Here is a 27330-nt window from a genome sequence, read left to right on the forward strand (position 1 = left end):
TTCTCTTATTTTTAGTCATGTTAGGATGAACAAAATATTTTTGGATATTTCATTTATTTATTTATTATTTTATTGCTACACCCAAAACTAAATAAATAAAGCGAACAAACAGCATTGCAAAATTCTGGAAAGTTTTTTATTTTCTTTTTTTAAATAATAAATGAAAAGTCTCGTTTGAAGGATTTCCCTTTTAAATACATCTCGTCTATTTCTGCAGTGGATGGCACATCTTTTGAATTGCTCGGGGGGGGGGGGGGGGGGGGGGAATCTTGACCACACAAAGCTTATTGTTTGGTTTCAGTATTCAGAAGAATAATGGTCTTGAAGGTGAAATAGTTGCAGAGAAAAAGGAGAACAGGGAAGAGAGGGCAGTGAGGAGGGGCTCGAGGCCTTGTTCACATGAACCTTGAATTGAGTTGGAAGGAGGGAGGAGGGGGGTTAAAAGAAGAATTGTTCTCCACTCTAAGGTATTGTTTAGAGGAAAAAAAGTAGAGCGGGGTAGAGGACAGGAACCAAAAAAAAGAGAAAGATTGCAACGAAAGGTGCCACGTCTGTGTCAGAGTGAAGACTTTCTCTCCTTGGTTTCTCCCCTGGAAAGTGGGCATGAAGAGGGGACTGTCAGCATCACACAGATAAAGTGACTGTTGGCCACACTTTGCTGAGCCTGCCCTCCCTTTGTGGATGTTGTTGTGTCTTGTTCCTTTTTTTTCCACTTTCTATCTCTCTCTCTCTCTCTCCTGCTCTCTCTCTCCTCTTTGTCTCCATCTCTCGCTTTGCTCGCTTTACCTTGTAGCCAAAGCTTTTCAAGCTGCCAGTTCGTCTCTGGGCATCCTGGAGGCACAGCAGAGCCCACACACATACACACACATACTCTTAAGAAACACATACACAGACCCAACGTACAGCAGGGATTTGGGTAATAACTGATTTTGTGTGTATATGTATGTGTGTGTGTGTGTTTGTGAGTATTTTTTCTGGAGTATAGCTAGTGGGAAGACTACTGCGGTGCTGAACAACTGCTCAGAGTAATTTTTCCTCCTCTCTGTCCACATTCTGGCTTTTACTTCTTATACTTCTTGTCACCGGCATCAAAACTTTCTCTGACAAAGAAGAGGAGACTGCTGGCCGCAAAGAGCAAGTGCTTCTGTGGTTAGAGTGAAGGATTTTGGGGGATTTTCTTTCCTCTTTTTTTTCCTCCTTTTTTTTGAGCAGGCAGATGTGGGTGGGTGGGTGGATGGGTGGAGATGATTTGGTGACTGTGTGTTTATGGGGGGGGAACTAGGCCTCAGACCCTGAGCCTGCTCTAGACACGTCAGGAGACACACGCACTCTAATGTCAAAAACCTGAGGGAACAATGGTCAGCTGGCTGCGGCACCAAACGCAAAGCGAGGGGGGACGACAAACACATATGCACGCTCGTGCCACACATGCCCGGCAATACACTCGCACACAGTGGAGGAAGGAGTCAAGACAGGAACAGACAAAGGAGGAAGAGAAGAAGTGAAGGAGAGGAGCGGCCAAGGAAAGTGAGAGGGCTTTTCCCCGGCGTAGACGGGGAAGGAGGAGCTGGGGGGGGGCCAGGTGGAAGAAGGAGGAGGAGGAGGAGGAGGAGAAGGTGGGGGTGGGGGTGGAACCGAGGGGGTCATGTACCCGCGGGATGGAGCTCCAGCCGGGCCGGAGGAGACGGGAGCCAAGGCAGGAGTCCTAGGCCCCGGGCTCTCTCTCCTCCAGCAGGTGGGCTGCTGGCACCTCAATCTGAGCAGCTGGGTGAGTAACGCAGCTCCCCTGCTTCTTCACTGTCTCTGCTTTTTCTTACCATTGAAGGGTTTTAACATTGTTTTGACAGGTAGCTGTTGTGGTGCAGGCCGGTTGTAGATAGGTGAGGGGAAAGGGAGGAGGGGAGTGTTTTTTTGGGGGGGGGGGGCTGAGAGAGTGGTGGTCACTTGATTTTTTTTAAAAAGCCTGCTAGAAATACTTTGACGTTGAAAACTCGTGCGTGTTTGTGTGCTTGTGTATGTGCATGCCTGAGCTTGATCCAAGACCAGTATCCCAAATATTTTTATTTATTTATTTATTTGTTTTTTGCCACACACTTGTGAGCATAACTTTAAAGCCCACATAATAAACGTTATAAACAATGTGCTTAAATTAATTAAAAAGGCAATAGACGTGATTCTCTCAAGAGGAGAATTATTTACTTGATAATATTTGATCAAACTCATGTCTTAGCTGTGAAATGTAAAATGAGATTTGGGGCAACCTCACAGATTAACATATTCTTTTGTTAATGTTGCCATTCAATTCAGATTCTAATTGCTCTGCTTTCTGATGAAATTCTTAGGGACTGATTGCATTTCAAAAGGCACAGTTCAGTCTGGCTCTTAACGCCGTCATACAATATCACCTCTCAGAGAAGCCTCCTTTAACTCAGGTATGTGAGTTCAAGAGGCTGTTTACACTGAAAAGGAAGAGGGGGAAAAAAGCTTGAACACACGTGTGTCTAAGAGGATGATTTGTCTTCACAGAATACAACAGCTCTACCAAAATACCACTTCATATTTAAGCTATTTGTGCGCAGTTTTATTTATCTGTGACATATCAGAACATGTCCTTTCTGCGATTCTATTTGATGTGCCGACTATCAAAGATGGGAAGCAGAAGGAAAAAAATAAATGATGACGAATGACTTGAGTGTTAGTGAAGAGAGCAGGAGGAAGGGGAGCAAAGGCTCTGGCCCACATAATATTTTTGTTCAGCGCTCTGATCAAGCAGTCAGCATGTCACTGCAGCAAAGTGAATAGATTAACTTTTAAATATACTGTGGTCTCGGGAGCCTCTTGCCCTCGGAGACGCATCTTCTCTGCAAGAGAAAACTGATCAACACCTCCATATCTGCTTTTTAAATCACCCCCCCCCCTTACAATCCCCAGGTTCTTAATATTTTGAGGAGTTTTCTTCTTCTTCTTCTCCTGCTTCTTCTTCTGATTAACCAAAAAATTATTATTTTTGAAATGTAGCAGAGTTTTAATCAGCATGTTATCCTGGAAGGTCATGGCTTTGATAAGCCTGTAATTTGTCAGAGCATTTCATATTCCATCGCTGCTAATCTCTAAGTATTCCTTTAGATTGTCTGCTTGAATCTGAGGATTGATTTGGCTGAGTGCTACGAGGACTAGCGTGTGTGTGTGTGTTTGAACATTCATTGGTATGATATGGCGTTTGCTTAGAGATTAATATCTGTAGCCTGGAGGGGGCACTCTATGCCTCCCAAAGGAAAACTAATTCTGTGTAAACAGATTTCAGCAGGACAGCATCGATTGATACCAGATGATTAGATTAGTGGCAGCACCGTTTGTACTTTGTTTCTTTTTTTTTTTGTTTTGTTTTGCTTTATAGCAAATCATGCACACACACACACACACACACATTCACCCCCCCCCCCCCCAGCTTCCCACTATTGCTGTTGTGTTGTTTTCTGTATGGTGTCACTCCATGTGATTTGGATTCCGGCCACTTGCATGTTCTGGGAGAGGCAGCGTGCTCTGGCAGCTTTTTCTGCTTGCTTTGGAATTTGGAGGACCCCAATCCATCACGCCACTGTCATCCCCACATCCCTCACCCCTCTCTTCCCGGTCTCCCTTCCCTGCCCCGGCCTCACTACAGCTCATTAGCGCCCTGCAAGCTGTTATGACAACTCATCATATCATGACATGAAGCAGGGAGACAGAGGCTCTAACCCCCTGCCCAGCCACCCACTGGGCCCACAAGGTCGCCACCTTCACATTTAGGGCTCAAATTGGCCCTGCAAGGTCCCACCAGGCGGAAATGCAAGGCCAACAGCTTTTTCCTGTCTGGCCTCCACCTCTCTGTCCCCCTCCCTTTGTCTTACTCTGTCCTGCTGTGACTTTATTCCCCCCCTGACTTCTCCTGTACCCCTTCTCCCTTCCAAAAGGTCTGACATCTGAAAGGCTTTTCACTGATGGAAGTTACCAGCTACTATATATATTATATACAGTTTTTATTTATGCACTTGCTGAAATGGATTGAATTTGCAGGAAGAGGCTGATTATGACCCTATTAAAACATGCAGGCTTCCTGTGAGCATTTTAACCTCACATCTGGAAGAAAGAGGAGCGGATCAGAATAAAAAAAAGAGCCAAGGCGATATTAATAACACAATCAAACGCCAACAACTGCTGCTTCTGTTTGTGTCTGCTGGGTGGATTTCAGCAGCAGGTGCCATATCTGTGTCCTGGATGTGGAAAGAGTAAACGTGCTCACTGATGTTCGCACAAGAGGGTGCCCTTAAATTTTACTTCAGGCTGTTCTGAATGCGAAATCTCTTTCTCGAGCTCGCGAATCAGCTCGTCACATCTGCAGAGCGGCGCGTCCGTCTCCTGCTATATTTGTTTATTTTCACGATATAGGTGGTGGGAAGGATGCGAGTCAGCGGGGGTGTAGGGGCAGGAAATGTTCTTTTCTTTTTACCCCTGGCTTTTGTGGAGCAGGGAGAGTAAAGCCTCCCACGTCGCCTGCTTTTTGTTTCCCTGTGTGGGCCCTGTGCGGCTGAAGCACCCAGCAGCCTGCTAGACGAGTCCTGGGCCTTGCATTGTCCCACAGTGGGCCACAGGGCAGGTGCTGGGCCTCTTTTCCGCTAGGGACCACCGGGTACTGTCTTGACGTCAGCAGGAAGTTATGATGATTGCAAAAAATGCAGAGTGTGCGTATTAGCTGATGGAAGAAGGTCGATATCAGCTGACTGATTGATGTAAGCAGGATGTAGATAACACAGTGGGAGCTAGTTTGACCAATTCTTGAGTCCTCAAACTGTAAAGGCTTCTTTTAAAGGACCTACCTTTAAAGTCTTGCAACAAACACCAAAACTTGAGTTTATGTTACAGTGTCCTTTTTCTGGCTTCACGTTTTTCCACCTCCAGCAGGCAGTTCAGCCTACTGCTATTTGCATCACTCTGAGCTTTTCAGGAAAAAAAAATGAGGACACTCTTATAACACAAGTGACTGTGATGTAAATCGTCTGCCCTCCACTTCTCTCCCTCCCTCTTAGTCCCATACACACCCTCTCTAACACCCTCTGTCTAAATGTGGACTCAGTGGATGGACATTTTGAACTGTCTTCTCAATGGCCGGGGTCCCTGGACAAAAGAACTCATTTAAATGGCCACTAAAGCTTTTTCAGCGCAGAGAGTTGAAGAATTGACAACATTCTTTCACATCATTACCCGAGGGAGGAGCGGAGAGACGTGAAGGAGGAGGTTAGGAGGTGAGCGATGAGGTGGTGGGGATGGGGGGACAAAAAGAGGGAGAGAGGGAGAGACCGAGGCCGTCTTCTAGCATTCAGCTGCCGACTCATCGGCCACATTCAGCAGCTGCCGTAACCTCTATCACGATTGTTTTTTCCACCTTTTTTTCATCCCTCTATTCTGGGTGTGCAGATCAGATAAGGATTCCCTAAGCAACAATGAGTGCCTTCGTTTGTGTTTCTTTTTAACGAATCCCATTCCATCTATCCACCCCTCCAACCCTGACACACAAACACACACACCCGCCCCAAACCCTCTCTCCCTTTTCCCATCCCTAGCCTTTTCAGCTCAGGGCTGTGAATGAGTCCCAGGAGTCTCTCTCTGCCTCCCTGGAGTTCTGCTGGGGTTCATTAATCTTTCATTGGGACCACGGCAATAGGGAATGCCCCCCACCCCTCTTCCACACACACTCTTCCCACTCCCCCAGCATTGCCATTATAGAATAGAGGTCTAGATGGCCATGCTTGTACCGATCATGCAGATAGACAGCTTTAACTACCCAGTGAAAATTTAGCACGGGACTCTGAATGGGCTGTTGGTGCATTGGGCTCTCACACAGACACGATATTAACTTCAGCCTCAAACAGACTGGGCGGATGATTAGTTTGCAGCATTAATCTCTGCTCACATTTGTCTTGCCCTGGGCCCGTAGCTTTGCATTTGTATTGTCAATGAGCACTGGGCAGCTGTGTATCTTATGCATGTAACCCCCCCCCCCCCCACACACACACACACACACTCCTCCTCCTCCCCTGCCAACATCTAGTCCCATTAATGTTTTTCAAAGTCTTTTGGAAATGTGCCACAGTGGAGCTTTTTTTTCTTCCTTTCTTTCTTGCATGGGTTGAAGTCACTAATGAGGGTGTGTGGCCTACGAGAGAGCAGACTGAACACACACATACGCACGCAAGCAGCTTGGTGTCTCACTCCTCTCCCCCTGAACATATCATCCATGTTATGATAAGCCTGATTAGTGCTGCTTCTTTGACTGCTGAGGGCAGGATAAGGATGTGTGGGTAAAGAGGCGAGAGCAGCCTCTGCCACCAGCCTAATCTACAGCAGAGCTCTAATCTGGTTATCTTGTGGTTGGGGACTGTGTGTATTAGTCTGTCCCCAGCCCTGGCCTGATGAGAGGGGGGCTGAGCTCCGGTTAACACAGGGGCCCACGGCAGCACACCCCTAAAGCTCAACTGTAATCTTTGGGTAATTGAAAAAAAAAAAAAGGGGGCCTGCGCCACTTAGAAGCACAAAGAGAAGATTACATAGCTAAAACTAATTTGGCAAAAATGCAGAAATGGATTTACGGCCCCACCTCTTCTCTCCTAACCCTTTTATTACAATACACCCATACCCTCCACGAACTGGGGCCCTGGGGGAATAGATAGAGGGAAGGGGATAGCAGAAGGAGGCTCGAGAGCTGAGCGGAGAGCTGCTAATGACTGTGGATATACGCGCGCGCTCCCTTGATTTTTGTGGTTTACAGATGATCGATTACTTCACTTACAACCGTGGTTAAAAGTGCCTCATCACACATCAAACTCAAATGTGAACAGGCAACCCCACAAGCCTCTTAGATTGTGTTACCGAATTCCAGAGTGACACCACAGAAGTGTTTTTAATTACAAACCATGCTATTTTCACTGTGGTTTGGTGGTTTGGCGCCTTGAGTATACCCAGAATTTGATAGCTCTTCTTTGGAGAACTTTCAAGTTGTAACTCTATGGCAGGCGCCTGCAATCTTTAACTCACATCCCAAATATTAACATCCTCGCCTCTTTTTTTTTTCCTCTCTCCCCTCCTTTCCTCTTTCTTTATCGCTGTCCATCTATCTTTCTCTGTATCCTCCTCCTCTCTCTTGTCTCTCAGTCTAATAAGGTTCCAGTGGTACAGCACCCCCACCATGTGCACCCTCTCACGCCTCTGATCACCTACAGCAATGAACACTTCACACCGGGGAACCCCCCACCTCACCTACAGACAGACGTGGATCCCAAAACAGGTACGGTCCGGAGTGTTTTCACACAAGTTTAACTGGCGTGCGGAGACGGGCGTGTTTGATTTCTGCTCAAAACACCTTCAGAATTAAGTGCACTTGTTTTCCAAAAGCGACAGGATGAACCTCCCAAAAACCAGCTCTTTGAACAGTATGTAGTCGTGTTCATGTCACACTTTCAATGCAGGTAATATGAAAAGGAATGAAACAAAAAAAAAAAAGCTTATTTTATCCATTAATTGCTCATTTGAGGACTTCATAAACATGACTAGCACTGTTTACAAGATACTTAATGTAGGACAAGGTCAGCTCAAGTGCTTCTTATTGAAAACTGCTGCTCTAATCTGTTTCTGATTGATTCAGCTATCATGCTCACTAAAATTGTTTGGTTTTGATTGAGGGGGGTAAAAAAAAGGGCCTTACATTTCAGAACAACAACCTTGCAGAGTGCCTCGTAAACTTCTCGTTAAACGTGGAATTCAGTAAACAGCCACCGCTCTAATTGCCAATGCTCAAAATAATACTGCCACTGTAGTGGGAGCTCTTTACTTTTAAAGACCAGCAAGCACACAGTTTTCAACTAAGTGCACAAAACTCCTCAGTATGAAAGATTTACACAGACTTTTACAGGTTTTCTCCACACCTGCTTTATAGCCTGTTGATCCTGCAGTCAGTGTCCATGTTTGTACCCACAATTCAGTCTCCTACATTCATTCAGCGCACTTTTTTTAAGGCAATTTCATTCATTTCCACGAGCATCTTGACCCAGCACTTAATTTTGCTAACTGTCATTCAGCCCGTCCTTTCAGGTTAATGCATTTTCAGTGTGCTGAATAATTTCATGCTTTTCAGAGGTCTCTGGTGGATTCACTTAGTGTTTTAGGTAATAATGTTCCCTTATTATGATGGCCCTTACAAAGGGGAAATAATGTGCCAGCTGCTGTTTAATGTAGTGCTTAATGGGGCTGCTTAATTGGGCACAGTGTTTAATTAATTAATGAGCTATATTAGGTCTTGAGCGCTGGGTGGCGATGGGATAATTTTCCACAGGCTTTCTTTTCTTTTTTTAAAATAGAACTCGCTTTTGGTATAACTGTACTCCCAAGAAAAGTTTTCTGCCATACGTACCATAATTCCTCAAGAGTCAGATCCTGGATGAGCTAAATCAGCTGGGAACAAACACCAGCAGAAGCCAACGTCTTTAATCTATGAAGATTCATCTGGGTTTACGTTGGCTTTGTTACCACAGGCCAAAATACCTGAAGCATCAGCTGGATGGGCAAAAGCAAGCTGTGTGGAAGAAACGCACATCAGCCAGCCAAAAAAAGAAAGAAATAAAAAATGTCCCCCAGTTCCTGGTCTGCTGCACATAAACCCCTCCCTGCCACGCTTTTACACTTGTCTAGTGTTCCCTGTTTCAAGTTTGTCATGAGAGAGAAAGTTATTTTTACAGCTGGCTGTGTACGAGACCTTTTCAAGGCATTCGTTCGGGGCAGCTTGTCGATGCAGCTCCTTCGCCTGTCAGCTGCCACGGAGAGTAAAGGCAACACCGTGGATGCTGTGATTGCTCGGCGATGCCCTCAAAAAGAGCTGTCCTTAAATTGGATATCTTTGTCACCGTCGGTGGGTGAAAAACAAAATTTGCTGCTTGTTTTATGCTAAATCTGAGGATCACTTCAACGAATGGAGACTGATGATCGGATATTGGGGTTTGATCGTCACTGCGTTGTACTTCTGGTAGCATCGGATGTAAAGCTAATTGACTATTAATCTGATTTAAATCCAGAAATATTGAGGTGAATTTGAAAAAAAGGAAGCTCTTAACTGCTTTGTTTGTTCATGTATGTAATAACTACGCCCATACAGCGAGGACTGTCAGTGTAAATCAGCGGGCAGATTCAACTGCTAGCCCCATATTGGCAGCTCTTTGATCAGATAGAAAGCTTTAATTATGATACTATGTTTTGTTAACTTCTAAACCTCAGTCATTTTATATCATTAATCTTCTGAGTCACCAGACAAATGTGACAAGAATCGTGTTGGTGTTTTTTCCTCACCTCTCTTCCCCTCTGCCTCTTCCAACACACTGTGCCGCTGTGCCGCCTCAAAGGCCTTTGATCAGGAAGTGTGATTTAGCACTGTGTACATTCGATGCAACAAGCCCTCTTCCTCCTCCTCTTCCTCCCATCTGCACTCCTGTGATGTCTGCCCCGTTCATATGTGAAACTGAACAAAGAAAAGATCCCAGCACTGACAAAGATTTTGGTTCTCCTCTCTCTGTCATCGTCTCGTCCTGTCCACCTCCTCTCTCCTCGCGTCATCCTCTTTTTCTACTTTTTCTTCTTCCACAGGAATTCCAAGGCCTCCACATCCTCCAGATATATCTCCTTATTACCCACTGTCACCTGGCACTGTCGGCCAGATCCCCCATCCGCTAGGATGGTTAGTACCACAGTAAGCAAATCCTTTTTTTTTACTTCTCTTTCATCTTTATTCTCCTGTGAGTTGTGCGGAAAGGCTAGAAACATCTTCATGCTGTGATGATTGCTAAGCATAAAGGTGCGCATCAAGCTAAACCATTAAAGAGTGGCGCTGTAAACAAGAAAAGTGGATATTACCTTTCATACATTTCATTTATGGATTTATGGACACAGTTTTAAAAGCCTTCTCTGTCTCTCGCTGGCCCACCAACTTCCACACTCGCTGCTTAACCACAGCAGCAGCTCCTTTAAGCCCTCACCAACCTCAACTTGCTATTTTGTGTCAAATACTATTTTGCATGTCTGTGTATGGTTCAATTAGATTAATGAACTGTGATTGCCCGTATTTTACCCACAATTCCACATAGGGGCTCTCCCCTGGTAACTCTTGTCAACACTTGTTAATATGACAAAAGGCTACAAATTAAGCTCTGTTAATTTAATGTTTTCTCACCGCGATCTAAATACCGAGAGAGGCCTTGAGCGCAGCCATGGCGCCCTTTGATTTGCTGCACTTTATTTTGGTATAAATTTACATTCATTATTGTTTGTCTTTGGATGTGTAGACCTCAATTAGTGTGATGGCTCCATTAAAGAGACCCGCGCTTCGTCTTTAATTATCACAACAAAACACCTAGTTCCAGCTTGGGGAGGAACGGGGCCCCACTCTGTCGACACAGAGCGAAGGGTTATGAAATTTAATTAGCCATTGCTATCAAGATTTGTGGCATTCAAATTGTTCAGAGTTTTCCTCCCTTTGATCTGCGCTCTGCAATCCCCTAGATTTTTGTCCTGATCAAATGAGAATAAAGAGGCCCACGGTGGGGAGAAGTGAGAGACAGAGGGCTTTAGCTTCTCCTCTTCCATCAACTCTGTTCCTTTACCTTTCTGTCTTTCTTCTTTTCTTCCCTCTTCTTAGGCAAGGTCAACCTGTTTATCCAATCACAACAGGGGGTTTTAGACACCCCTACCCAACTGCGCTCACTGTCAACGCATCCATGTCAAGGTGAGTTAAGCCCTAAGAGCTAAACACACGCATGCTTGTTCTCATTTGCTTGTACCTTCACTGGTGTGTGTTTGTGTTGGCTGTGAGGGCAATGCGCAAGCAGCACACACACACACGCACACGCACGCCCATGTGCACAAACAGTGAGCAGAAACTTCTCCCTTAAGGAGCGCTCCCACTCTCCCATCTCTGTTCAAAAGGCCAATTCTCCAGTGTGGGGCTTCAGCTAGCATGCTCAAATATTAATTATATTTATCATTTTCTAATGAGGCCCCTGAAGAACATTTACCCCCGCTACATGTCAGGCTGATGTGAAATGAGATGGGGCATGTCCTTGCTGTGAGTTTAAGCAGGCAGACAGATAAACAAACAGCAACACTTTGAAGAGGACTACGTAATATAAGCTGGGGTCTGACACTTGGCCAGTGCTTTGGTCCAGTTCATCTGCTGCTCTGGACATTAGTGCACCCATGGGAGGGCATTGTGTGTGTGTGTGTGTACTTGTTGCCATCTTTTTTATTATGTGTGTCTATTTGTCAGTCAGCAGTTAGCTACTTATTGTTCCCCTGAGGAACGTACGTCTTCTCTATTGTGTGGGAAGTGACCGTAATTAATTTAGGATGCCTGAAAACCCCATGATTTGTGGGTCTGGATGAGTCAAAAAAGCACCAAGACAGAAAAACAAACAGCCTCCCACTCTCTCCACTCCCACTGCTCCTCCCTCTACATGCCCCTGCAGCAGGGGACTTTGGACGGCGCTGGTTTGGAATCTAGGGATGAAGCCAAGCTTTAGTTTAATTACAGCCTGATTGGAAAAGCAGCTCCTGAGGGCGGCTTGTTTAGACCTCTGTGACATTGATGGATCATGTAGATGCAGGAAGGGAGCAGTTTCAAGAGGGAATTATGTTTTGTGAAGCATAACCCTGAGAATAAAGGGTAGCTTCATTTATAGGCTAACCTAGACGGTTTACTTCAGTTTTTTTGCATCTGTTTTTTTAAAATTCTGTCTTGCACCAATTTTGCTTTCTCGTTGGAACGATGTCTGCATTAGAGTCAGATTGGGCCCCTCACAGCCCATCCCCAGCAAGTCTCAAGTGCAAAGGGTCAGATGGTGGGTCTATCCAGACATTGGCATCTGGCAACAGTACCCAGCCAACTTGGGCTTTAAGTGACTGCTAATTTGGTCCCTTAATGACAGCCTCTACATTATGATCATCTTATTTCCAGTGCGGCTAATTGAATATACTGGCTGGGGTGTGGGGGGGGGGGACTGGCCATGGGGAAGAGCTAATGCCCTGTGATGAGGCCCCTAATTGAATTAGTATAACTGAATAGATGGAGGGCTCTGGGAGTTCTCTGGTGAATGGAAGGGTTTAGTACATCACCCCCCTCAAAATGAGGGGAAAAAAATGTACTAGCTGACAAAATCTAGTAACAATTTGTCTAATTGTGTCAGAAGCATAGCAGAATCCCTTCATCACAGCCTGCTTCAGCTTGTTGGTTTTGTTTAAAGATCAGGCCGCACTGCTGTGATAGCTCAAACGATTTGTAGCGTGCAGGCTGGCTGCGGAAAATCTGAGAGAAAAGACATCCTGGCTTGTACTCTTGTCGGGAGTTAGGTCTTTGCAGGAGAGCGCTGCTTCATATCAGTCCCGGGTGCCTTAGCCCGAACTGAATTAGGATTCAAGGAATGAATCCGGTACCTCGTAGTCCCCCCCCCCCAATGAGCACCTTACACCTAGGTCCTGTTAAAAAATACATTCTTGTAGGAAGGGAGGAAAAAGAGCCAAGGAGAGTAGAGACAGTCAGCGGAGCAAATGAAAGACATTATTTTGATAATAGGGTTGGAGCCAGTGCAGGTCCCCCATATTGTCTGTGTGCGTGTGAATGTATGTGTGACAGGTGGGTGGATGTGGAGGCCCCTTTGCCCCTTGTGCTTAAGCCTGCCCTTTGATATGTTCCCCCGTCATCCCACTCCCTCTCTTTTCCTGGTTAACGGGAGAAGCGCACCGGCTGGATCATTATACATTAAACAGGCACGGGGGCTATTGCTTCACACTGGCAATTAAATGGCACTGGCTGACACTGGGCTTGCTGCGCCGGTGACCCCCCCCCTCCCTTTCCCACCAGCCATTCTTACCTTTGAGATTGAGACGTAGGAGCCCCGGGGTTGGGGTGGGTGGATGGGTGGGGTCTCCAATGCATCTCCCTCTCTGTGTTGGCTAAATTGGTCCAAGGCGCTGCTTGCTGCTGATGAGCCCGATGATGGTGATGATGATGCCCCCATGCTTCAAAGGGATGGCCGTCATGTTTAAACCATAACCTGGGCCGTGCGGTGGCAGCAGGAGGAGGGGTGGAAAGAGGAAACGAAGGAGCGTGGAGGTGGTGAGGGGACAGGGAGGAGTAGAGAAAAATAGATCTTGGAACAGAGGAAATTTTAACAAGTGCACAGAGAGAGAAAGAGGGAGGGGTGAACAGGGAGAGAGGAAACAGGGTGAGTGAAGAAAATGCAGCAGCCTTAATGATGGGCGATATGCAGCCACTGCTGCCGAGCTCCCCATCATCGGATGACATGGCACAAACACCAATGTGTCAGTGATGAAGGGAGAAGAGGGGAAAGGAGAAAAAGAGGGAAAGAGTTTGAGGGGGAGCACTGGCACTCCCCTGAGATGGCCTCCAACAGAAACTAGTTGTTCCTGGCGAGTTTATCCTCATCATTATATTCTGGCTCGGAGCCATGCAGCCAGACACTGCTGGATAATGAGCTGCTTTAAAAAAAGAATTATTTCTCCTTTTTTCTTCTCCTTCATCATCCTCTCTTCTCTTGAATTTGTGTGTGGTCACGTGGAACTAAGGCACCATGCTGTAAACATACACATGAACGTACATGTTCAAATAATCGCACACAAATAATTATTGTCATACATACACTGGCGCATACAGAACAGCAGAGTCTTATGGCTGTTCTAGCCATAGATTTAGATTTTTATAAATAAGAGTTTTTGGCCTCGATATGTGGCACAGTTGGAGATGATGAAATGATGATAGGAGTGCAGAGGGATGAAGATAAAAATGTCAGTGCTGCTGACAGTGCTGAATAGGCAGAAACGAATGGGAGGAAATAAATACAGACCCAATACCGGAGTGTATGATAGAACATTTTCATCTAGTTTGCAGAATTCCTTGATAAGAGATAACACTTCAAGCTTTACCTCTCCCAAATCTGGCATTTTCATATTCGTTTAACTGGCAAAATGCAATAAACTGAAATCTTTGATCACCCCTTGTTATCTACAGCTGAATGATGGAAATAGTAATTGCCAGTAGAATCGTATTTGGAAACCATGTGCACACCTATTGTATATGTCATTTGTTATAGATGGCAATGACATGTGCATGCTGAGAAGTTCTCAGCTATCGAAGGCATTAAACTATGAAAACAGGAGTTCGAGGAGCCCTCAAGTCCTAGATGAACAAATTAAATTGGTAGCTTAACATACCATCGGAAATTAAGAAAAAAAAGTGGACAAGACTAGCTAAAGCTGCGGCTAATAAGCTTTTAAGAGATAAAATGTGTTAAGAATGATGTGGCCCTCAACAACAGTCCCAGTTTCTTAGTGAGCCATTGGGAAAATTTATTGCATAACACTAGTTAACAGTATTAATAAACAAAGATCATTTTTAGCTAACATGTAAAATGTTAGCTAACTGCAAGCTAAGCTGTTAGCTAAGCTAAATTAGCTAAGCCTTTCCTCTAAACCTGTGTTCTTTCTGTTGACCAGCAGGAGGCGTTACAATTTCTTTTTGATTGTCTCACATTGAGCTGTGGCCTCAGTAAAACATCAGTTACTGGTTTTATGTCTTACTGAATTCAGCATGATGTTTATTTTTTTTCATGTTTGTCCCAGTAGAGTTAGAGACGCATGATAAAGCTACCATATAAAGATCCAGTATCCCATCAAAAAAATGGAGAGGGAGTAGTGTGGATTTGTAGTAGTTCATTTTTGTTTAAGATTCATCTTTAATTAAGCAACAGAAAATGACCTTTTTGCTATTTTTTAAGCTTTAGTGACTGAGTAAACTGTCATTTTGAGTAGATAAGTCTATAAATGTTTATTAATACATTTTCAGCTTAGGAAATTTTCATGTGAATGTTTGTATTTAGTGTGGCTAAGGGTCAATTCCATTTCTGTGAAAGAAACTGAAAATACATGATGTGCTTTGACATGTGTAGTCTTGTGTGTACATGTGCTCCATCTTCTCATTTCACCTGTGTTCATTCTGACGATTTACACAGTCTTCTGTCCTCTAGGTTCCCCCCACACATGGTGCCCCCTCACCACAGTTTGCACACCACGGGCATCCCTCACCCAGCCATCGTAACACCCAACGTCAAGCAGGAATCCTCACACAGTGACATCAGCTCTCTCGACAGCTCGTGAGTAAACTTTCTCCTATACTGACTTTTGGTGACCACTTGGAGATAGACTCTGCTCATCTCACTGCTCTCTACCCCATCACAGGAAACAGACAGACGGTAAAAAGGTAGAAGAGAAAAAGAAAGAGGTCCACATAAAGAAACCTCTGAATGCCTTCATGCTCTATATGAAGGAGATGCGGGCCAAAGTGGTGGCTGAGTGCACACTCAAGGAAAGTGCTGCCATCAACCAGATCCTGGGGCGAAGGGTAAGTCCTACCAGCTTATTCGCACAAGACATTCAGCCATGCTGATTTCAATCATAACATGGCTGTAAAGGGCCTAATGGGATGGAAGAAAAGAGTCGTAGTTAATGATGGCATACTTTGGGATTTACAGAAAGTACACAACATGCACACAGTCTTCTATTTTTATCTCTGTTCTGGGTGAAAATCTCTTCTTTCTGTGCCTGGTTTTTCATTTTGCAGTGGCACGCCCTATCGCGGGAGGAGCAGGCCAAGTACTACGAGCTGGCCAGGAAAGAACGACAGCTCCACATGCAGCTGTACCCAGGCTGGTCAGCACGAGACAACTATGTAAGTTTTTAAGTTTACAAGTCGTATTAGCCTCTTCTTTCCCCCCCTTTCGCTAGGTCACATATTCAAGGCCATTTATTTTTGCTTCTTTTCCTTTCTTTGCCCCACAGATCAAAATCTGTTCATGTAGATCTAGGACAAAAATGCTCTGGTCTTAAATCCACCTTTTCATGCTATAGATAATGACAGTCCGGTAAGGAATAAATAAAGGATGCAAAGTACCAAGTCTTAGTATTAATTTGAGTGGGTTTATCAGTATAGAAAGCATTTAAACCCCCCCAAGGGAACAAAGGTCATTTACAGACATATGTGAAGTCAAACTACATTATATTTAAAATATTGTGCAGTCTGTAAATGCCCAAGGTCCCTGGTCCATAGTCATCAGCAGATGCTTTGTAGCTTCCCCGGTGGTGTTCTCCCTGCCCTTTACTGCTGCAGCCTTCACCTCATGACTGCTGCCATGCCTCTTTGCCTTTCTGGTCTTCAGAAAGTGGAATTAAGCCCAATCTGATTAAGATCAGATTACTGACCTGGCCGTTCCAGAGTGTTTAACTTCTTCCCCCTGAATTGCTCTGGGGTTGCTTTGGGTAAATGTTTAGGTTTGCCATTCTGAACGGGTTTAGAGGCATTTCGGAGAATCCTACCACACTAAGTGCTTTTGTATACCTCGAGTTGCTTCTATCTGCAGTGAAATCATCAGTAAATGCCACTGGCCAGGTTGATATTTTGTCATTATTCCACAGAACTTGGTTGCACAACTCAACCTGTTTCTTTTTGCATGTGTTTTTGTGGATTACCGAGGGGTTCAACATCATGATTGCTGGCGGGTACATCCTGGAAAGCATCCTTGGCATTCAAACATTACTTGCTGACATTTAAAGTTCGTGAGCAAGTAAATCTTACCTCATAAAAACGTGACCAGGGTGCTCATTCACACCTGCTTGTCTAATAGGGGCTATAAATTGGTCCTCCAATCTGAAAGAGTTGTAGTTGGTTGTTGGCGAGTTTTACCTCTGTGCACATGGGTTTTCAAAATATACACATGTGATTTTGGAAAGACAAGTACCTTAAATGCCACTTTACATGGATACCTCAAACCACCTTGAACTACAATGCTCGGTAATGCTCAGTGAGCTTTGAGCCACGTGAGCAACACATAGCTGCCCAAGAAGTGCAGTATATCCCACATAGCTCTTGCTATGTCATTGTAAAACTACTCAAATTAAAGCTGAGATTTTAAAGCGTGAAATGTTTTGTAGCCTGGATAGTTCGCTCTGACCCACGCATACCCGATTCTCATCTTGGGATCAGTCTGACCACTGCAGTCGCCCAAGAGCAGCCTTGAGAAATCCGTCTTCCAAATAAGAAGTGCATCGAGATGCCTAGGCATTCACAAAACAGAGGAAAATGAAACAAAAGATTAGAGAACAAGAAGAAAAGAGCCAAAAAAAGAGGGAGAGAGAGGAGGGAGAATTCTGGTCTTGGCCTGCAGTGGCTGCTGCAAACCGGAGGGCAAAGACAGAAAAAAGGCAGAGAAAGAATGAATGAATAAATAAGTAAACACGAAGATGAGTGCTATTCTCTGTTTCATGTTTTGGGCATTCTGCAATATAATAACTAAGGTTCCTGTCTGTGTCTATTTTTTTCTTTCTATTTTTTGGCGGCTAACCAACAGGGGAAAAGGAAGAAGAGAAAAAGGGAAAAGCAGCAAGCAGAGAGCAATGGTAAGTGAGCTGCAATTATCTCTCATATTAGAAGAGCCCCATCATGTGTCAGGCAGATGTGACATCTTGCAAGATAAAAGTGTAGCTAGTTTTTTTGTGTTATGTTTTTTAAAAAAAAAATTTATTGTGTGTGTATGTGAGTTATATTGCCTGGCTTTTTCTCTCTTTATTTTTTTTTGGTATAGTTGCTACCCAATGCAATATTTAAATAGTAGAATTGCTTGTAAACCCCACCCCTCCCTCCTTTTTCCAGTTTCCCTTGCTCTCCCTAGCTAATAGCGACTGAATATGCATGACCCCCCCCCCCCTCCCCCCCCCCTCTCCCCCCCCCCCTCTCCCCTGGCCCTTAGCCTTCTGGTATTGTGATATGTTACGAGAATGTGAGGTTTAAGCATCGTGAGAGCCATTAACTTTGACAGTGTTGTGTGCGTGTTATATATTTACTTGCCTGTGCCCTGCAGACGGACTGCACGACTGTACCGCGTGCGTGTTTGCGTGACTGTGCATGCGTGTGCTTGTTGGGCCTACCTCCCCTTCCCATCGCCTGCTTCCTTGCATGCTTTTATACCAACTTGAGGAAAAAACAAAGCAAAACAAATCACCTATATCTTAAAAATTAAGGAGGTTTGCTAAACCTGTGATTTTCATTCATTCATTCATTATTCTTTTTAATTCTGATGATGTAAGGAGCAATGACGACTTGTTCTCATGTATTTTGCGCTCGTTTTGGTGACGGATTTCTTCTTGAAGGCCTCTCTATCTGTTCTTTTTTTTTTCCAGAACGCAGAGAATATTTTCCAAACCCTTGCCTTTCACTCCCTCCGATTACAGGTGCTAATGTCATTTTGAGTATTAAATCACTAACTGTTTTATTTTCCTTCCTTTTAAATTTATGTATACATTTATATATCTATATCTATCCATTCATAAATGTGCAGTGAGGCAGGTTTAAGGTTAAATCCTATATTTTGAAATATGCTCTTTTTGCTTTGTTTGCTGCTTTCTTTTCTTCAAAAATGTTGCCATTGTTTATTTGACTTCAGGGTAGCTTATATTTAATTCATTTTACACTCATTTACTGTTGCTATTTAGCTCAAATTACTATGCAGTATGCTTGAGGACCTGGTGATATATATATATATTTATATATAAAGCTAGATTATCATTATGAAGTATGACCTGAAGGCTGTAATGTCAGGGTAAACCTCCTTAATCTATATGCTTCAGTAGCTGCACTGCCTTTCCTATAGGCCAGCATGAGTTTGGCCCAGCCTCTGTCAAATAAGTCTCTGCTCAGACAAAGCCTGGACTCAAACGCTTCCACCACAGCGTTTTGCTGTCACTCAGCTCTATTTCTGATAATGAAATAGAGCTGTTCCGCAACAAACCGCCAATGCTGATGGAAAATAATCAACTGTTTGATGCCAGGTCTAAAGAGTAGATTCCCTCTTCAGATTCCAGCCTTTTTAATCCTTCCCCTGGCTAGGGCTAACTCACGACTGTGCTGCTCCAGCAATCTGCTACTTCTTCCTAGTTCTGCCACCTTGACCTCGTCTCTTTGAAACCGTAGTGCGCCGATAGCATCTAACCATAAATTAATCCAACCTGCATTTGCTCCATTTATACCCCTCTCAGCCAAATCGGTCTTTATCTTCAGCTTTAACTCCAGCCAGAATTTAGATTATGCCACTGAAAAGTTTCCACTGTTAACATCCTGATTTGATAATTTGCATGCATTTTGATTTTTACTTGTGTTTGAAACTTACTAATCGAGTTCAGCCCCATCTTTAAAGGCACACTTGATAATGGCTTTAAGGGGAATTATTTTTTCTTTTTCTTTTGGGTGCGGGGTTTTGATTTCTTGCAAAATGAGCCACTGCCAAGCTTCATAGATTCACTGTTTTTCTCCTTATTTCTCTCCTCTTTTTAATTTCTGTTCCTTATTTTTTTTATTGGTTTTGGTTCTATTGCTCCTCTCTGCTGGCTTCCCTTCCTTGTTGCGGCATCAGACCTGAGCGCTCCTAAGAAGTGTCGAGCGCGCTTTGGGCTCGACCAACAGAATAACTGGTGTGGCCCGTGCAGGTGTGTATGGTGTGTGCTTGCACTGGCCAGGGCCAGGTGAAGGCTGGGTCACTCTACGCTGGGACTTCCTCCTCTCTTTTATGCTGCTGCTTTTCCTTTCTCTTCGCTTCCCTCCCCCGTCTGTCCCGCCAGGCTATTATGACCTCTCAGCTTCCTCCAGCCACACCCTGCCGGTCTATCTCTGGGTTCACCCTATTTGATTTTTTACCTCCTGTTTGGGGAAAAAGGTTTTGCGTACGAGTGCTTGTATGAGTGGTGTCTGTGTGTATGTGTTCAAGTTGCAAAGTTGCAGGATGCACAGTTACAATGAGCCTTACTGAGATTAATCATAAGTCCTAAACTGGCAGGTCGGGGCTTGGAGGTTCTGGAGCCTGATGGCTTGGTCAATATGGAGGACATCCCAGTGTTGCCAGCCTAAATCTAAGCCCTGGCTACATGTTTTTGTCTGTGCAATGACGTGTCCATTTTCTTGTTTCTTTCTTTTTTTTTTTCTTTTTGTCTCTGTGTGTGTGTTTGTGTCTACCTCTTTGGCTAACAGATGCAAATACCCCAAAGAAGTGTCGTGCCTTGTTCGGGCTTGACCAGCTGAGTTTATGGTGCAAACCATGCAGGTATAACTCCTGTAGTAGCAATGGGAGGAAAGACATCCACAATGAGCATCTTCTCCTTGATTACTGGCTCAGATGTCTTGCTAAAAACACATTTCCATCACTGTGGTAACAGATGGAAAACTTCTCAGCTCCCCTTTTCCTAACTGAGAAGTTTCCTACTCCTCTAAAGTCAGTTCAAGCCAAGTGTCAGAAAATGGATTTCTAAATAAGACTTCCAAATATTTTATCCAAACACATGTTGAAAGATCATGGCTCCTAATGTGATTTAGCAGAACATTTCTGACCGTGTAAGCTGCTACGATTGAAATCCATTTTCTCTCCAGGCAGTGGATAATTCCCTCCCATCCTAAATGTCATGTATGTCCTAATTGGCACTCTTTTTGAATAACACTGTGATGCTTACAAATTTAGCCCTGCTTTCTCTGAGGGCCTGCTCAGTGACACTCTTTTCTGTGCCCTCTTCCTCCTCCTTCTCCACCTCTTCTTCCTCCAAACTCCTCTTCGATAACCCTTACTTAGTCCCTACCTGTTGTCTTTCTGTTCTGACACAAGCAGTCTTTGAATTGGGAATATTTTCATGGTAGGTATTTGTTTCTGCTAAGTAATACCCTTCTTTGTGTCTGGCTTGCACCACACCTTGCCCCACTCTTTCTCGACACATTTCATCGCAGCACATTGTCTGTTTAATGTTTCATTTTCACTGTTTCTAAAACACAGATGGGCTTAAAAAAAAAAAAAAGCCAAATATTTTGTAGCAAGATGAACACCAAAAGGTCATTTTTCTGTTTTTTCTGTAACCGTTAGCTTCCAGCTGGCCCCTTCCTTTACAGCTGACACACACGTTATCAGAAACATGGCTTTATTTCTAATAATAGCACATCATGAGATCAGGAGACTGAAAAGTGCAGTAAATCAGCCTTCATTTTAAGAGCAGAGAGGTTAAAAGTTCTCTCTGGGCTCCATTTCCTAAAAGATGCATCTGCTATAATTTCCCCCGAGACAGAGAAATCAATATCATACACGGGCACATACCATAAATCAATATGTCTGTTAAAAAAATGGATATTAGCTCATTTGTTGCAGTTTGACAGACAGTTATCGAGAGCGGGGCGCGCATGTAGTAGCAAAACGATACCTTTTTACGCCCGATCGATGCGCCGCGCCGTCCAAAAAAGCTACAGTATCGGCACAGGATGTACTTAACAGCCTCATCCTCACTCTTTTCTACTGTCCTGGTGTTGTGTGCTTGCACTGTGTTGACTTCATCAGAAATGCATGCCTTTTTCCCCCCCACCCAGCATGCGATTGTGGGCTTTTATATGTAATCTGTCGATGTCCCTCCTTCTTTTCATCCTCAGTGATCTGCTCTCCGTTTGCGTTTATGTAGATCAGAGTTAACAGAAATAAAGGTTTAATTAAACAGTAAGTCAGCGTTACATGTTCCAAAAGGCTCAGTTTTTGGTCTATTTTTATTTATTTTTTCTTACTCGACATCCCTGTAAGTCTTAAATACTGGTACTCCGCGGCCTTCGGGCATTCTTGTGATAAAATAGAGAGCTGAGAGAGAGAAAGAGAGAGAGGGGTCACTGTCAGGGTCAGGGTAAAGATGAGGTGGGCAGAGATTCCCCCTTAACCAAATCTGAAGCACAGTCTTCACAGCAGAGTCACCACAGAAAAATGCAACAATCCCCTGCTCTCCTGATCACCCCCCCTCCCTCCTGTGTTTCGTTCACCGGGTTCTGCGAGCGCAACGGGCCTGGCCTCAGGACGCGGCAGGCAGGGGGAGGGTCCCAACCCCAGGCAGGAATGCAAACATGGTGCTTTGACCCCCCTCATGCACACACACACACTTGTGTCTGTGGGGCAGATGCAGGGCAGTTTGGATCCTGTTGACTTTTTCGCCTCATATCCAAACTCTGTTCCCTCAGGAGAAGAGAGAGAGAGTAGAGTGATAGAAGTAGAGCAGTGAGCTGGGTCCAGTAACAGTTGTGCTAGAGACAACAGGCTGCAGTTCTTCCTGTAAGAACAGCAGAGCGTTACATCCAGAGAGCAAACGCGACCACAGCTCATCGCTTTCATTCTTCATCGTCCTCATCTCTGTGTGCGTGCTTCTCATTCCCTTTCTGCTTCCTGTCCAGGCGATCTTTCTTCAGTGTCTGTCCTGCCTAATGACTTAGAAACTGACTATCATTTCTACCACCTTCCTCCTTTACAAAAGTTGCTTAAATGCACCTCCAAACATTATCCATCGAGTATTGTTTCTTTTTAATAAACCCTCCCCCCACAAATTTCTGAAGGGAAAGGTGCATTTAAGTCAGCAACAGTGCTAAGATGATATTCAGTGTGAAGCTGTGACACAGAGACGCTCTCTTTCTCTCACCTTGTCCTTTAGGAGAAAAAAAAAGTGCATTCGCTACATCCAAGGTGAAGGCAGCTGTGCCAGTCCTCCCTCTACGGACGGAAGCTTACTCGACTCCCCCCCATCCTCCCCCTCCTCAGTGGTTCCTTCCCCCTCCTCAAAAGAGTCCAAATCTCAGACTGAACAAATGCAACCTCTCTCACTGACTATGAAACCGGCCCACCAGCCACTCCACCACCCGCACCTCCTGGCTGGGCCTCCACCGCCATCTTTGGTTCAGCTGGAAAACTCTGCCGCAGCAGCTAGCAAAACGCCCGCCGCCTCCTCCCACAACGGAGCTCTGGAGCACCGTGACGTCTCGTCCTCGCGGCAGCCGGGCTCCTCTGTGGCGTCCTCGATGGCCCGGCCCTCGGCATTGCTGTGTCATTCCCACTCGCTCCTCCCCTCCACAGCCCCACAGCCTCTGTCGCTAGTGACCAAGTCTATAGAATAGTCTATCCTATTCTCCTCCTCTGTTTGTTTTTTTAGCTCTGCACACACACACTCACACAAACATCTTTCTAGGCCCTCTCTCTGCTCCGTTTCACTCGCCCTCGGTTCTTTTCTCTTTCTGTTTCTGTGCCATAAGGCTTTGGAATTTTAGGTTATGTTTTTATTAAAGTTCATTGGTCAATATTTGACCCGTCATTATCAGACAAATCTAATTATTATAAAGAAATGATACAATGAGCTGTAGTATAGCTTTGTGAATCTGCCAAAATTTTTATGAATTTTGTTTTTGTCTTTTTTGTAGTTTTAAAACAGCGCAAAACAGAAATTATCTAGTTCAGCATCCAAATGTTTAAAAAGACGGATATAAAAAAGGTAGGCTAGATTATTCAACGAGCCCTTTTCTTGAAAGAGTTGGTTCTCCTTCTTTATTTGTATTAAATACGAGCTCGCGAACCAATCATTCGACATCTGTTCAAAACTCTTGGAGGGCATGAGGCTAGCGGTGACACCTCTCTGAGGAACAACTTTAATTGTGATGTTACTTGTTCTTGTTTAAATGTACAGAATAACGGGGCGGGAGGGGATTACTGTGTTAAATATGCATTCTTCCACTGCGTTGTCTTTTTTTTCTTTGTTGTTTACCTTTGGGGTGGAGTCAGGCAAGTTTGGGTGGGCTTGAGGGGAGGTCGGGTGGGAGGGTTGTGGGTTATTAAATTCAAAATGTCACAACGCTAGGACCAGTAGTATTTATTGCTTTAGAGATTGCTTGTTGTATCTTGTATGTGTCTCTTTTTTTTTTTTTTTCTGAATACATTGTACAAATATTTTTTCTTAAGGTAAGCAACTATACGAACGATCCATTTTTACAAGGAGGTTTTAAAAAGGCAAATCTTTTTGTTATCTTTCCTCCCCGAAAAACCTGGATTCCGCTCAGTGTACTGTGTAGATCTCATGAACAGATGTATGCACAACTTCATTTCAAGAAATGCGTCTATAAGCCATTTTACAGGAAAAAAAAGAAGAAAAGAAAACTTGAAACACGAGACAGTGGGTACCGCGTGTTCAGTAGTTGGAAAAGTGTCAGATGCCCTTCTTTTTTATTGCACAGTCACATCTCTCGGACTGTAGATTCGTGTACAGATTTTCCGTGCCAAAATTTTGTGATAATTTTTCCTCTGCCCCCACCCCCCACCCCAACCATGCTGTAGGGATCTCTTTTTTTTTTGTTTTGTTTTGTTGTTGTTTGTTTGTTTTGTTTTTTTCATTTCGATACCATTTTTTGCTGTGACGTTACATAGATTGCTATGTATGTAGTATAAATGTTGCTATAACAAATGTGTTTGGTAGCAAATTGTCAAATATTAAAATTTAAACTTAATAAAAAGACGGACATCATACTGTATAAACCCACCAGGGCCAAATTATGTATATTAGGAAGTTCATAAAAAAACTATTAAATACAAAAAAATACACAAACTGCCACTTTTAAGTACACTACTACATATAGGTAGATAGAAAAAATAGGCATGTTGATGTTGCAAGAGGCTGTAAAAAAAGCTACAAGAGAATCATCCACTCGGTGCCATTGTAGTTGACATGACGCGACTGTAATCTGTCGATTTCTTCTCTGGTTTATTAAGATGCTAATGATAAATAGTTTGAATGTTTCCTTAACGGCTGTGATGTTCCTGTTCTATTTTATGCTCTTATATTTTTTTGTTTGTTTTTTCCTGTTATTTTAAATGGTTCTAAAACCATGTTTTTTGTAATGAATAAATGTTTATGCTGTACAGTCTCTGTAGCATGCAGTTCTGTATTAATAAAAGCAACTTAGTATGTGCGCATCTGTGTTTCGCTTTTATTCTGAAAATCCCCAAACCCAGCGTCTCAGGATGGGGGTCTTATAAGGAAATCTGCCAAAAAATGTAGCATTTTATTCAAATAAAATCTTGAGAATCATCATCGTGCGCAATCAGAAAACACAAGATAAAACATGTTTAGAGCTGGATATTATGATTTGATGGGCGCATCAGTGACCAATCACAAAAAACAGCACTGGTTTATTTTTCTCTACAAAGGTCAACTTCCAATTAACCTTTGAACCCTTCTCTTTCCCACTACTAACAGTAATGCTCCGCTATGTGATCGCTTTTCATAGGAAAGAATGTAATGAAGGATACCGGTGGATGTTTTAGAGCACAGATGTCAAACTCTTTACAATGAGGGCCACATACAGCCCACTTTAATCTTACGTGGACCGGACCAGTGAAACTCACATTTCTGTCAGCGTGAAGATGTTTAACTAAACATTTAATCCCAGAGGTAAGAAAAAAAAATTGTCTATCAAAAGTCTTTGTTCTACGTGAACAATGAGTAAAATGACAGGAAAGTTTCTGGCAGTGTCCTGTAGTTTTAAATGTAATGTTTTGGGGGTTTTTTTTCCTTTCTTTCTTTTTTTTTTAAACAATTTTTAGCACAAATGTTCAAAGTTTTAACCGTTTAAAGTTCAAAATCTACATCCTCACAGCCATTTAGTGGGCCGGACTGTAGTCTTTGCCTGGCCAATTTTAGGACCCCGGGCCTTATGTTGGACAACCCTGTGTTAGACGGTGCTAAAGATTTGCATTACATGTGTGTGTAAATTCTGTATTATGCTATATATTTTGTATTTTATGTTGTATGTTTAGCATTTCTAGATGTTTGTAAGGCTGCTACTATAAGCTGCTAAAGGTAATAATAATAATTATGCACTCTGTCGTGTCTCCCTTACCTGCAATGTGTTTACCAGTGCATATTTCTAATAATATTTGTTCCCATTTTTCAGAATAATTTTAAAAGAAAATCTGATTTTGCCTTGAACTCTTTGCACAGAGAGGTCAGGGTAGCTCTCCCTCGTATCCAAGATTTAATACTGACCAGACTGCATCCCAGACACAACAGCTGCTGCTAAAGGGGAAAGAAATGACACATCTGTACAAGGTCATGCATTCAAACAGATAAGAGGATATTCTTCTAGTGTTCAGGACCTTTCATTAATCCCAGGCTAAGTTAATCAATTATTATTGCTCAGTATATGGACACTACAGATTTGAACAGCTGACACTGATCTAGGTTCACGTTCTACTACCATTTAACTCCAAGCTTCTCTGTATTCCTGCCTGCGTTACCAACAATGCTTTTTTATTTCAAGTATCAAACAGAGTTGAAAGTAGAGTACTTTGTGCATACGTTTAAAAAGTACAGGACAGCACAAATGTGTGAGAGGACTGCAGAAGTAGTTTGGTAAGATAGGCAAGAACTACTGTGCTCCAATCTTAACACTTCATAAGAAGAATCTCCTTTTCCCACATTGCCTGAACACATTCAGTCATTCGTGTCTCATGCAAATGGACCTCTTTTAATGATAAGGTGAAACTTCTCTTATTCCCATAGGGAAGTTTTCCATTCCCTAGCCTCTGTCTAACATGGAGGCCAGAGTGGGACAGTGGGACCTCTGGAGCTGCAGAATCACTGACATGTAGAAGAACATTAAAAAAAGACTTTTTCTTGGTGACAAAAGTACGTTATACTGGGGTTGGATGTGTGCTCCACAATGAAGTATTGGGACATTAACATAGGGTGGTCCCTGAACACATTCAGGATTTCAACACAGTTTCAATACAGAGGTTTACAGAGGTTTGATCATAGCAGTCATTTATCGCATTGGCTTTTACACATTTTCTTGCCATACCATCCATTAAACATCACCACTGCAGGATTTCATCTGTTCCAGTGAAGTTGTGTTCCTGTGTGAGGAAAGCTGTGTACAAAGTTTCTGTAGTACATGCAGTGTTTTTTGGGCAGGGTTGGTCTTCATTTATGAGGCATTCTCAAGTTATCAACAACCACTTCACAAGGAAGAGTTTCTCTGTACGTGATTGTGTTTTTTTTTTCCCCACTCCTTACACTGAGGAGCTTACCACTGATTTCTTATTCATTCCAAGTTTCCATGAATATACAAAGTAGCCGAGCAAACAACACAAAAGTACTAAAGCTGTAATGCAGACTGAAAGCCAGGCGAAGAAGAGCTGGAAAAGAAAGGGTTCACTTGCGATCAAGGAAATGCAAGAATTTTTCTTCGTTCCCTTTGAATGTCTGCACATTTAATGCATTTGTGCAGTATATACCCTTGAACCCTGAACCGGCGAGCTACGTATAACATGGACGTGTCTGTGATGGTTCTATTGCACTTTGAGAAGGAGGAGAGGC

General features: G+C 43.6%; 1 protein-coding gene across 15 annotated transcripts in view; it reads left to right on the top strand.

Moving 5' to 3' along the window:
- The window catches only part of tcf7l2 (transcription factor 7 like 2), an 87603-nt gene extending 62681 nt beyond the window's left edge, over positions 1 to 24922 (top strand). For 4 of the 15 annotated variants that reach the window (XM_084937595.1, XM_084937604.1, XM_084937600.1 and 1 more), the window contains 10 exons: positions 7189 to 7321; positions 9667 to 9769; positions 10715 to 10801; positions 15099 to 15239; positions 15325 to 15487; positions 15707 to 15814; positions 17475 to 17538; positions 18319 to 18369; positions 19548 to 19620; positions 22624 to 24922. In XM_084937595.1, coding sequence (XP_084793721.1) covers positions 7189 to 7321; positions 9667 to 9769; positions 10715 to 10801; positions 15099 to 15239; positions 15325 to 15487; positions 15707 to 15814; positions 17475 to 17538; positions 18319 to 18369; positions 19548 to 19620; positions 22624 to 23083 — 1383 coding nt within the window. In that variant the 3' untranslated portion in view covers positions 23084 to 24922. Of the gene's footprint in view, positions 1 to 7188; positions 7322 to 9666; positions 9770 to 10714; positions 10802 to 15098; positions 15240 to 15324; positions 15488 to 15706; positions 15815 to 17474; positions 17539 to 18318; positions 18370 to 19547; positions 19621 to 20158; positions 20232 to 20750; positions 20812 to 22623 lie in introns of all 15 variants that reach the window. The other 11 variants (XM_084937598.1, XM_084937603.1, XM_084937607.1 and 8 more) reach the window with 7 other exon arrangements.
- Positions 24923 to 27330: the final 2408 nt, after the last annotated feature.

The sequence above is a fragment of the Perissodus microlepis genome, chromosome 8, assembly GCF_051167445.1.
Source record: "Perissodus microlepis isolate ML-2025 ecotype Zambia chromosome 8, ASM5116744v1, whole genome shotgun sequence".
Lineage (NCBI taxonomy): Eukaryota > Metazoa > Chordata > Actinopteri > Cichliformes > Cichlidae > Perissodus > Perissodus microlepis.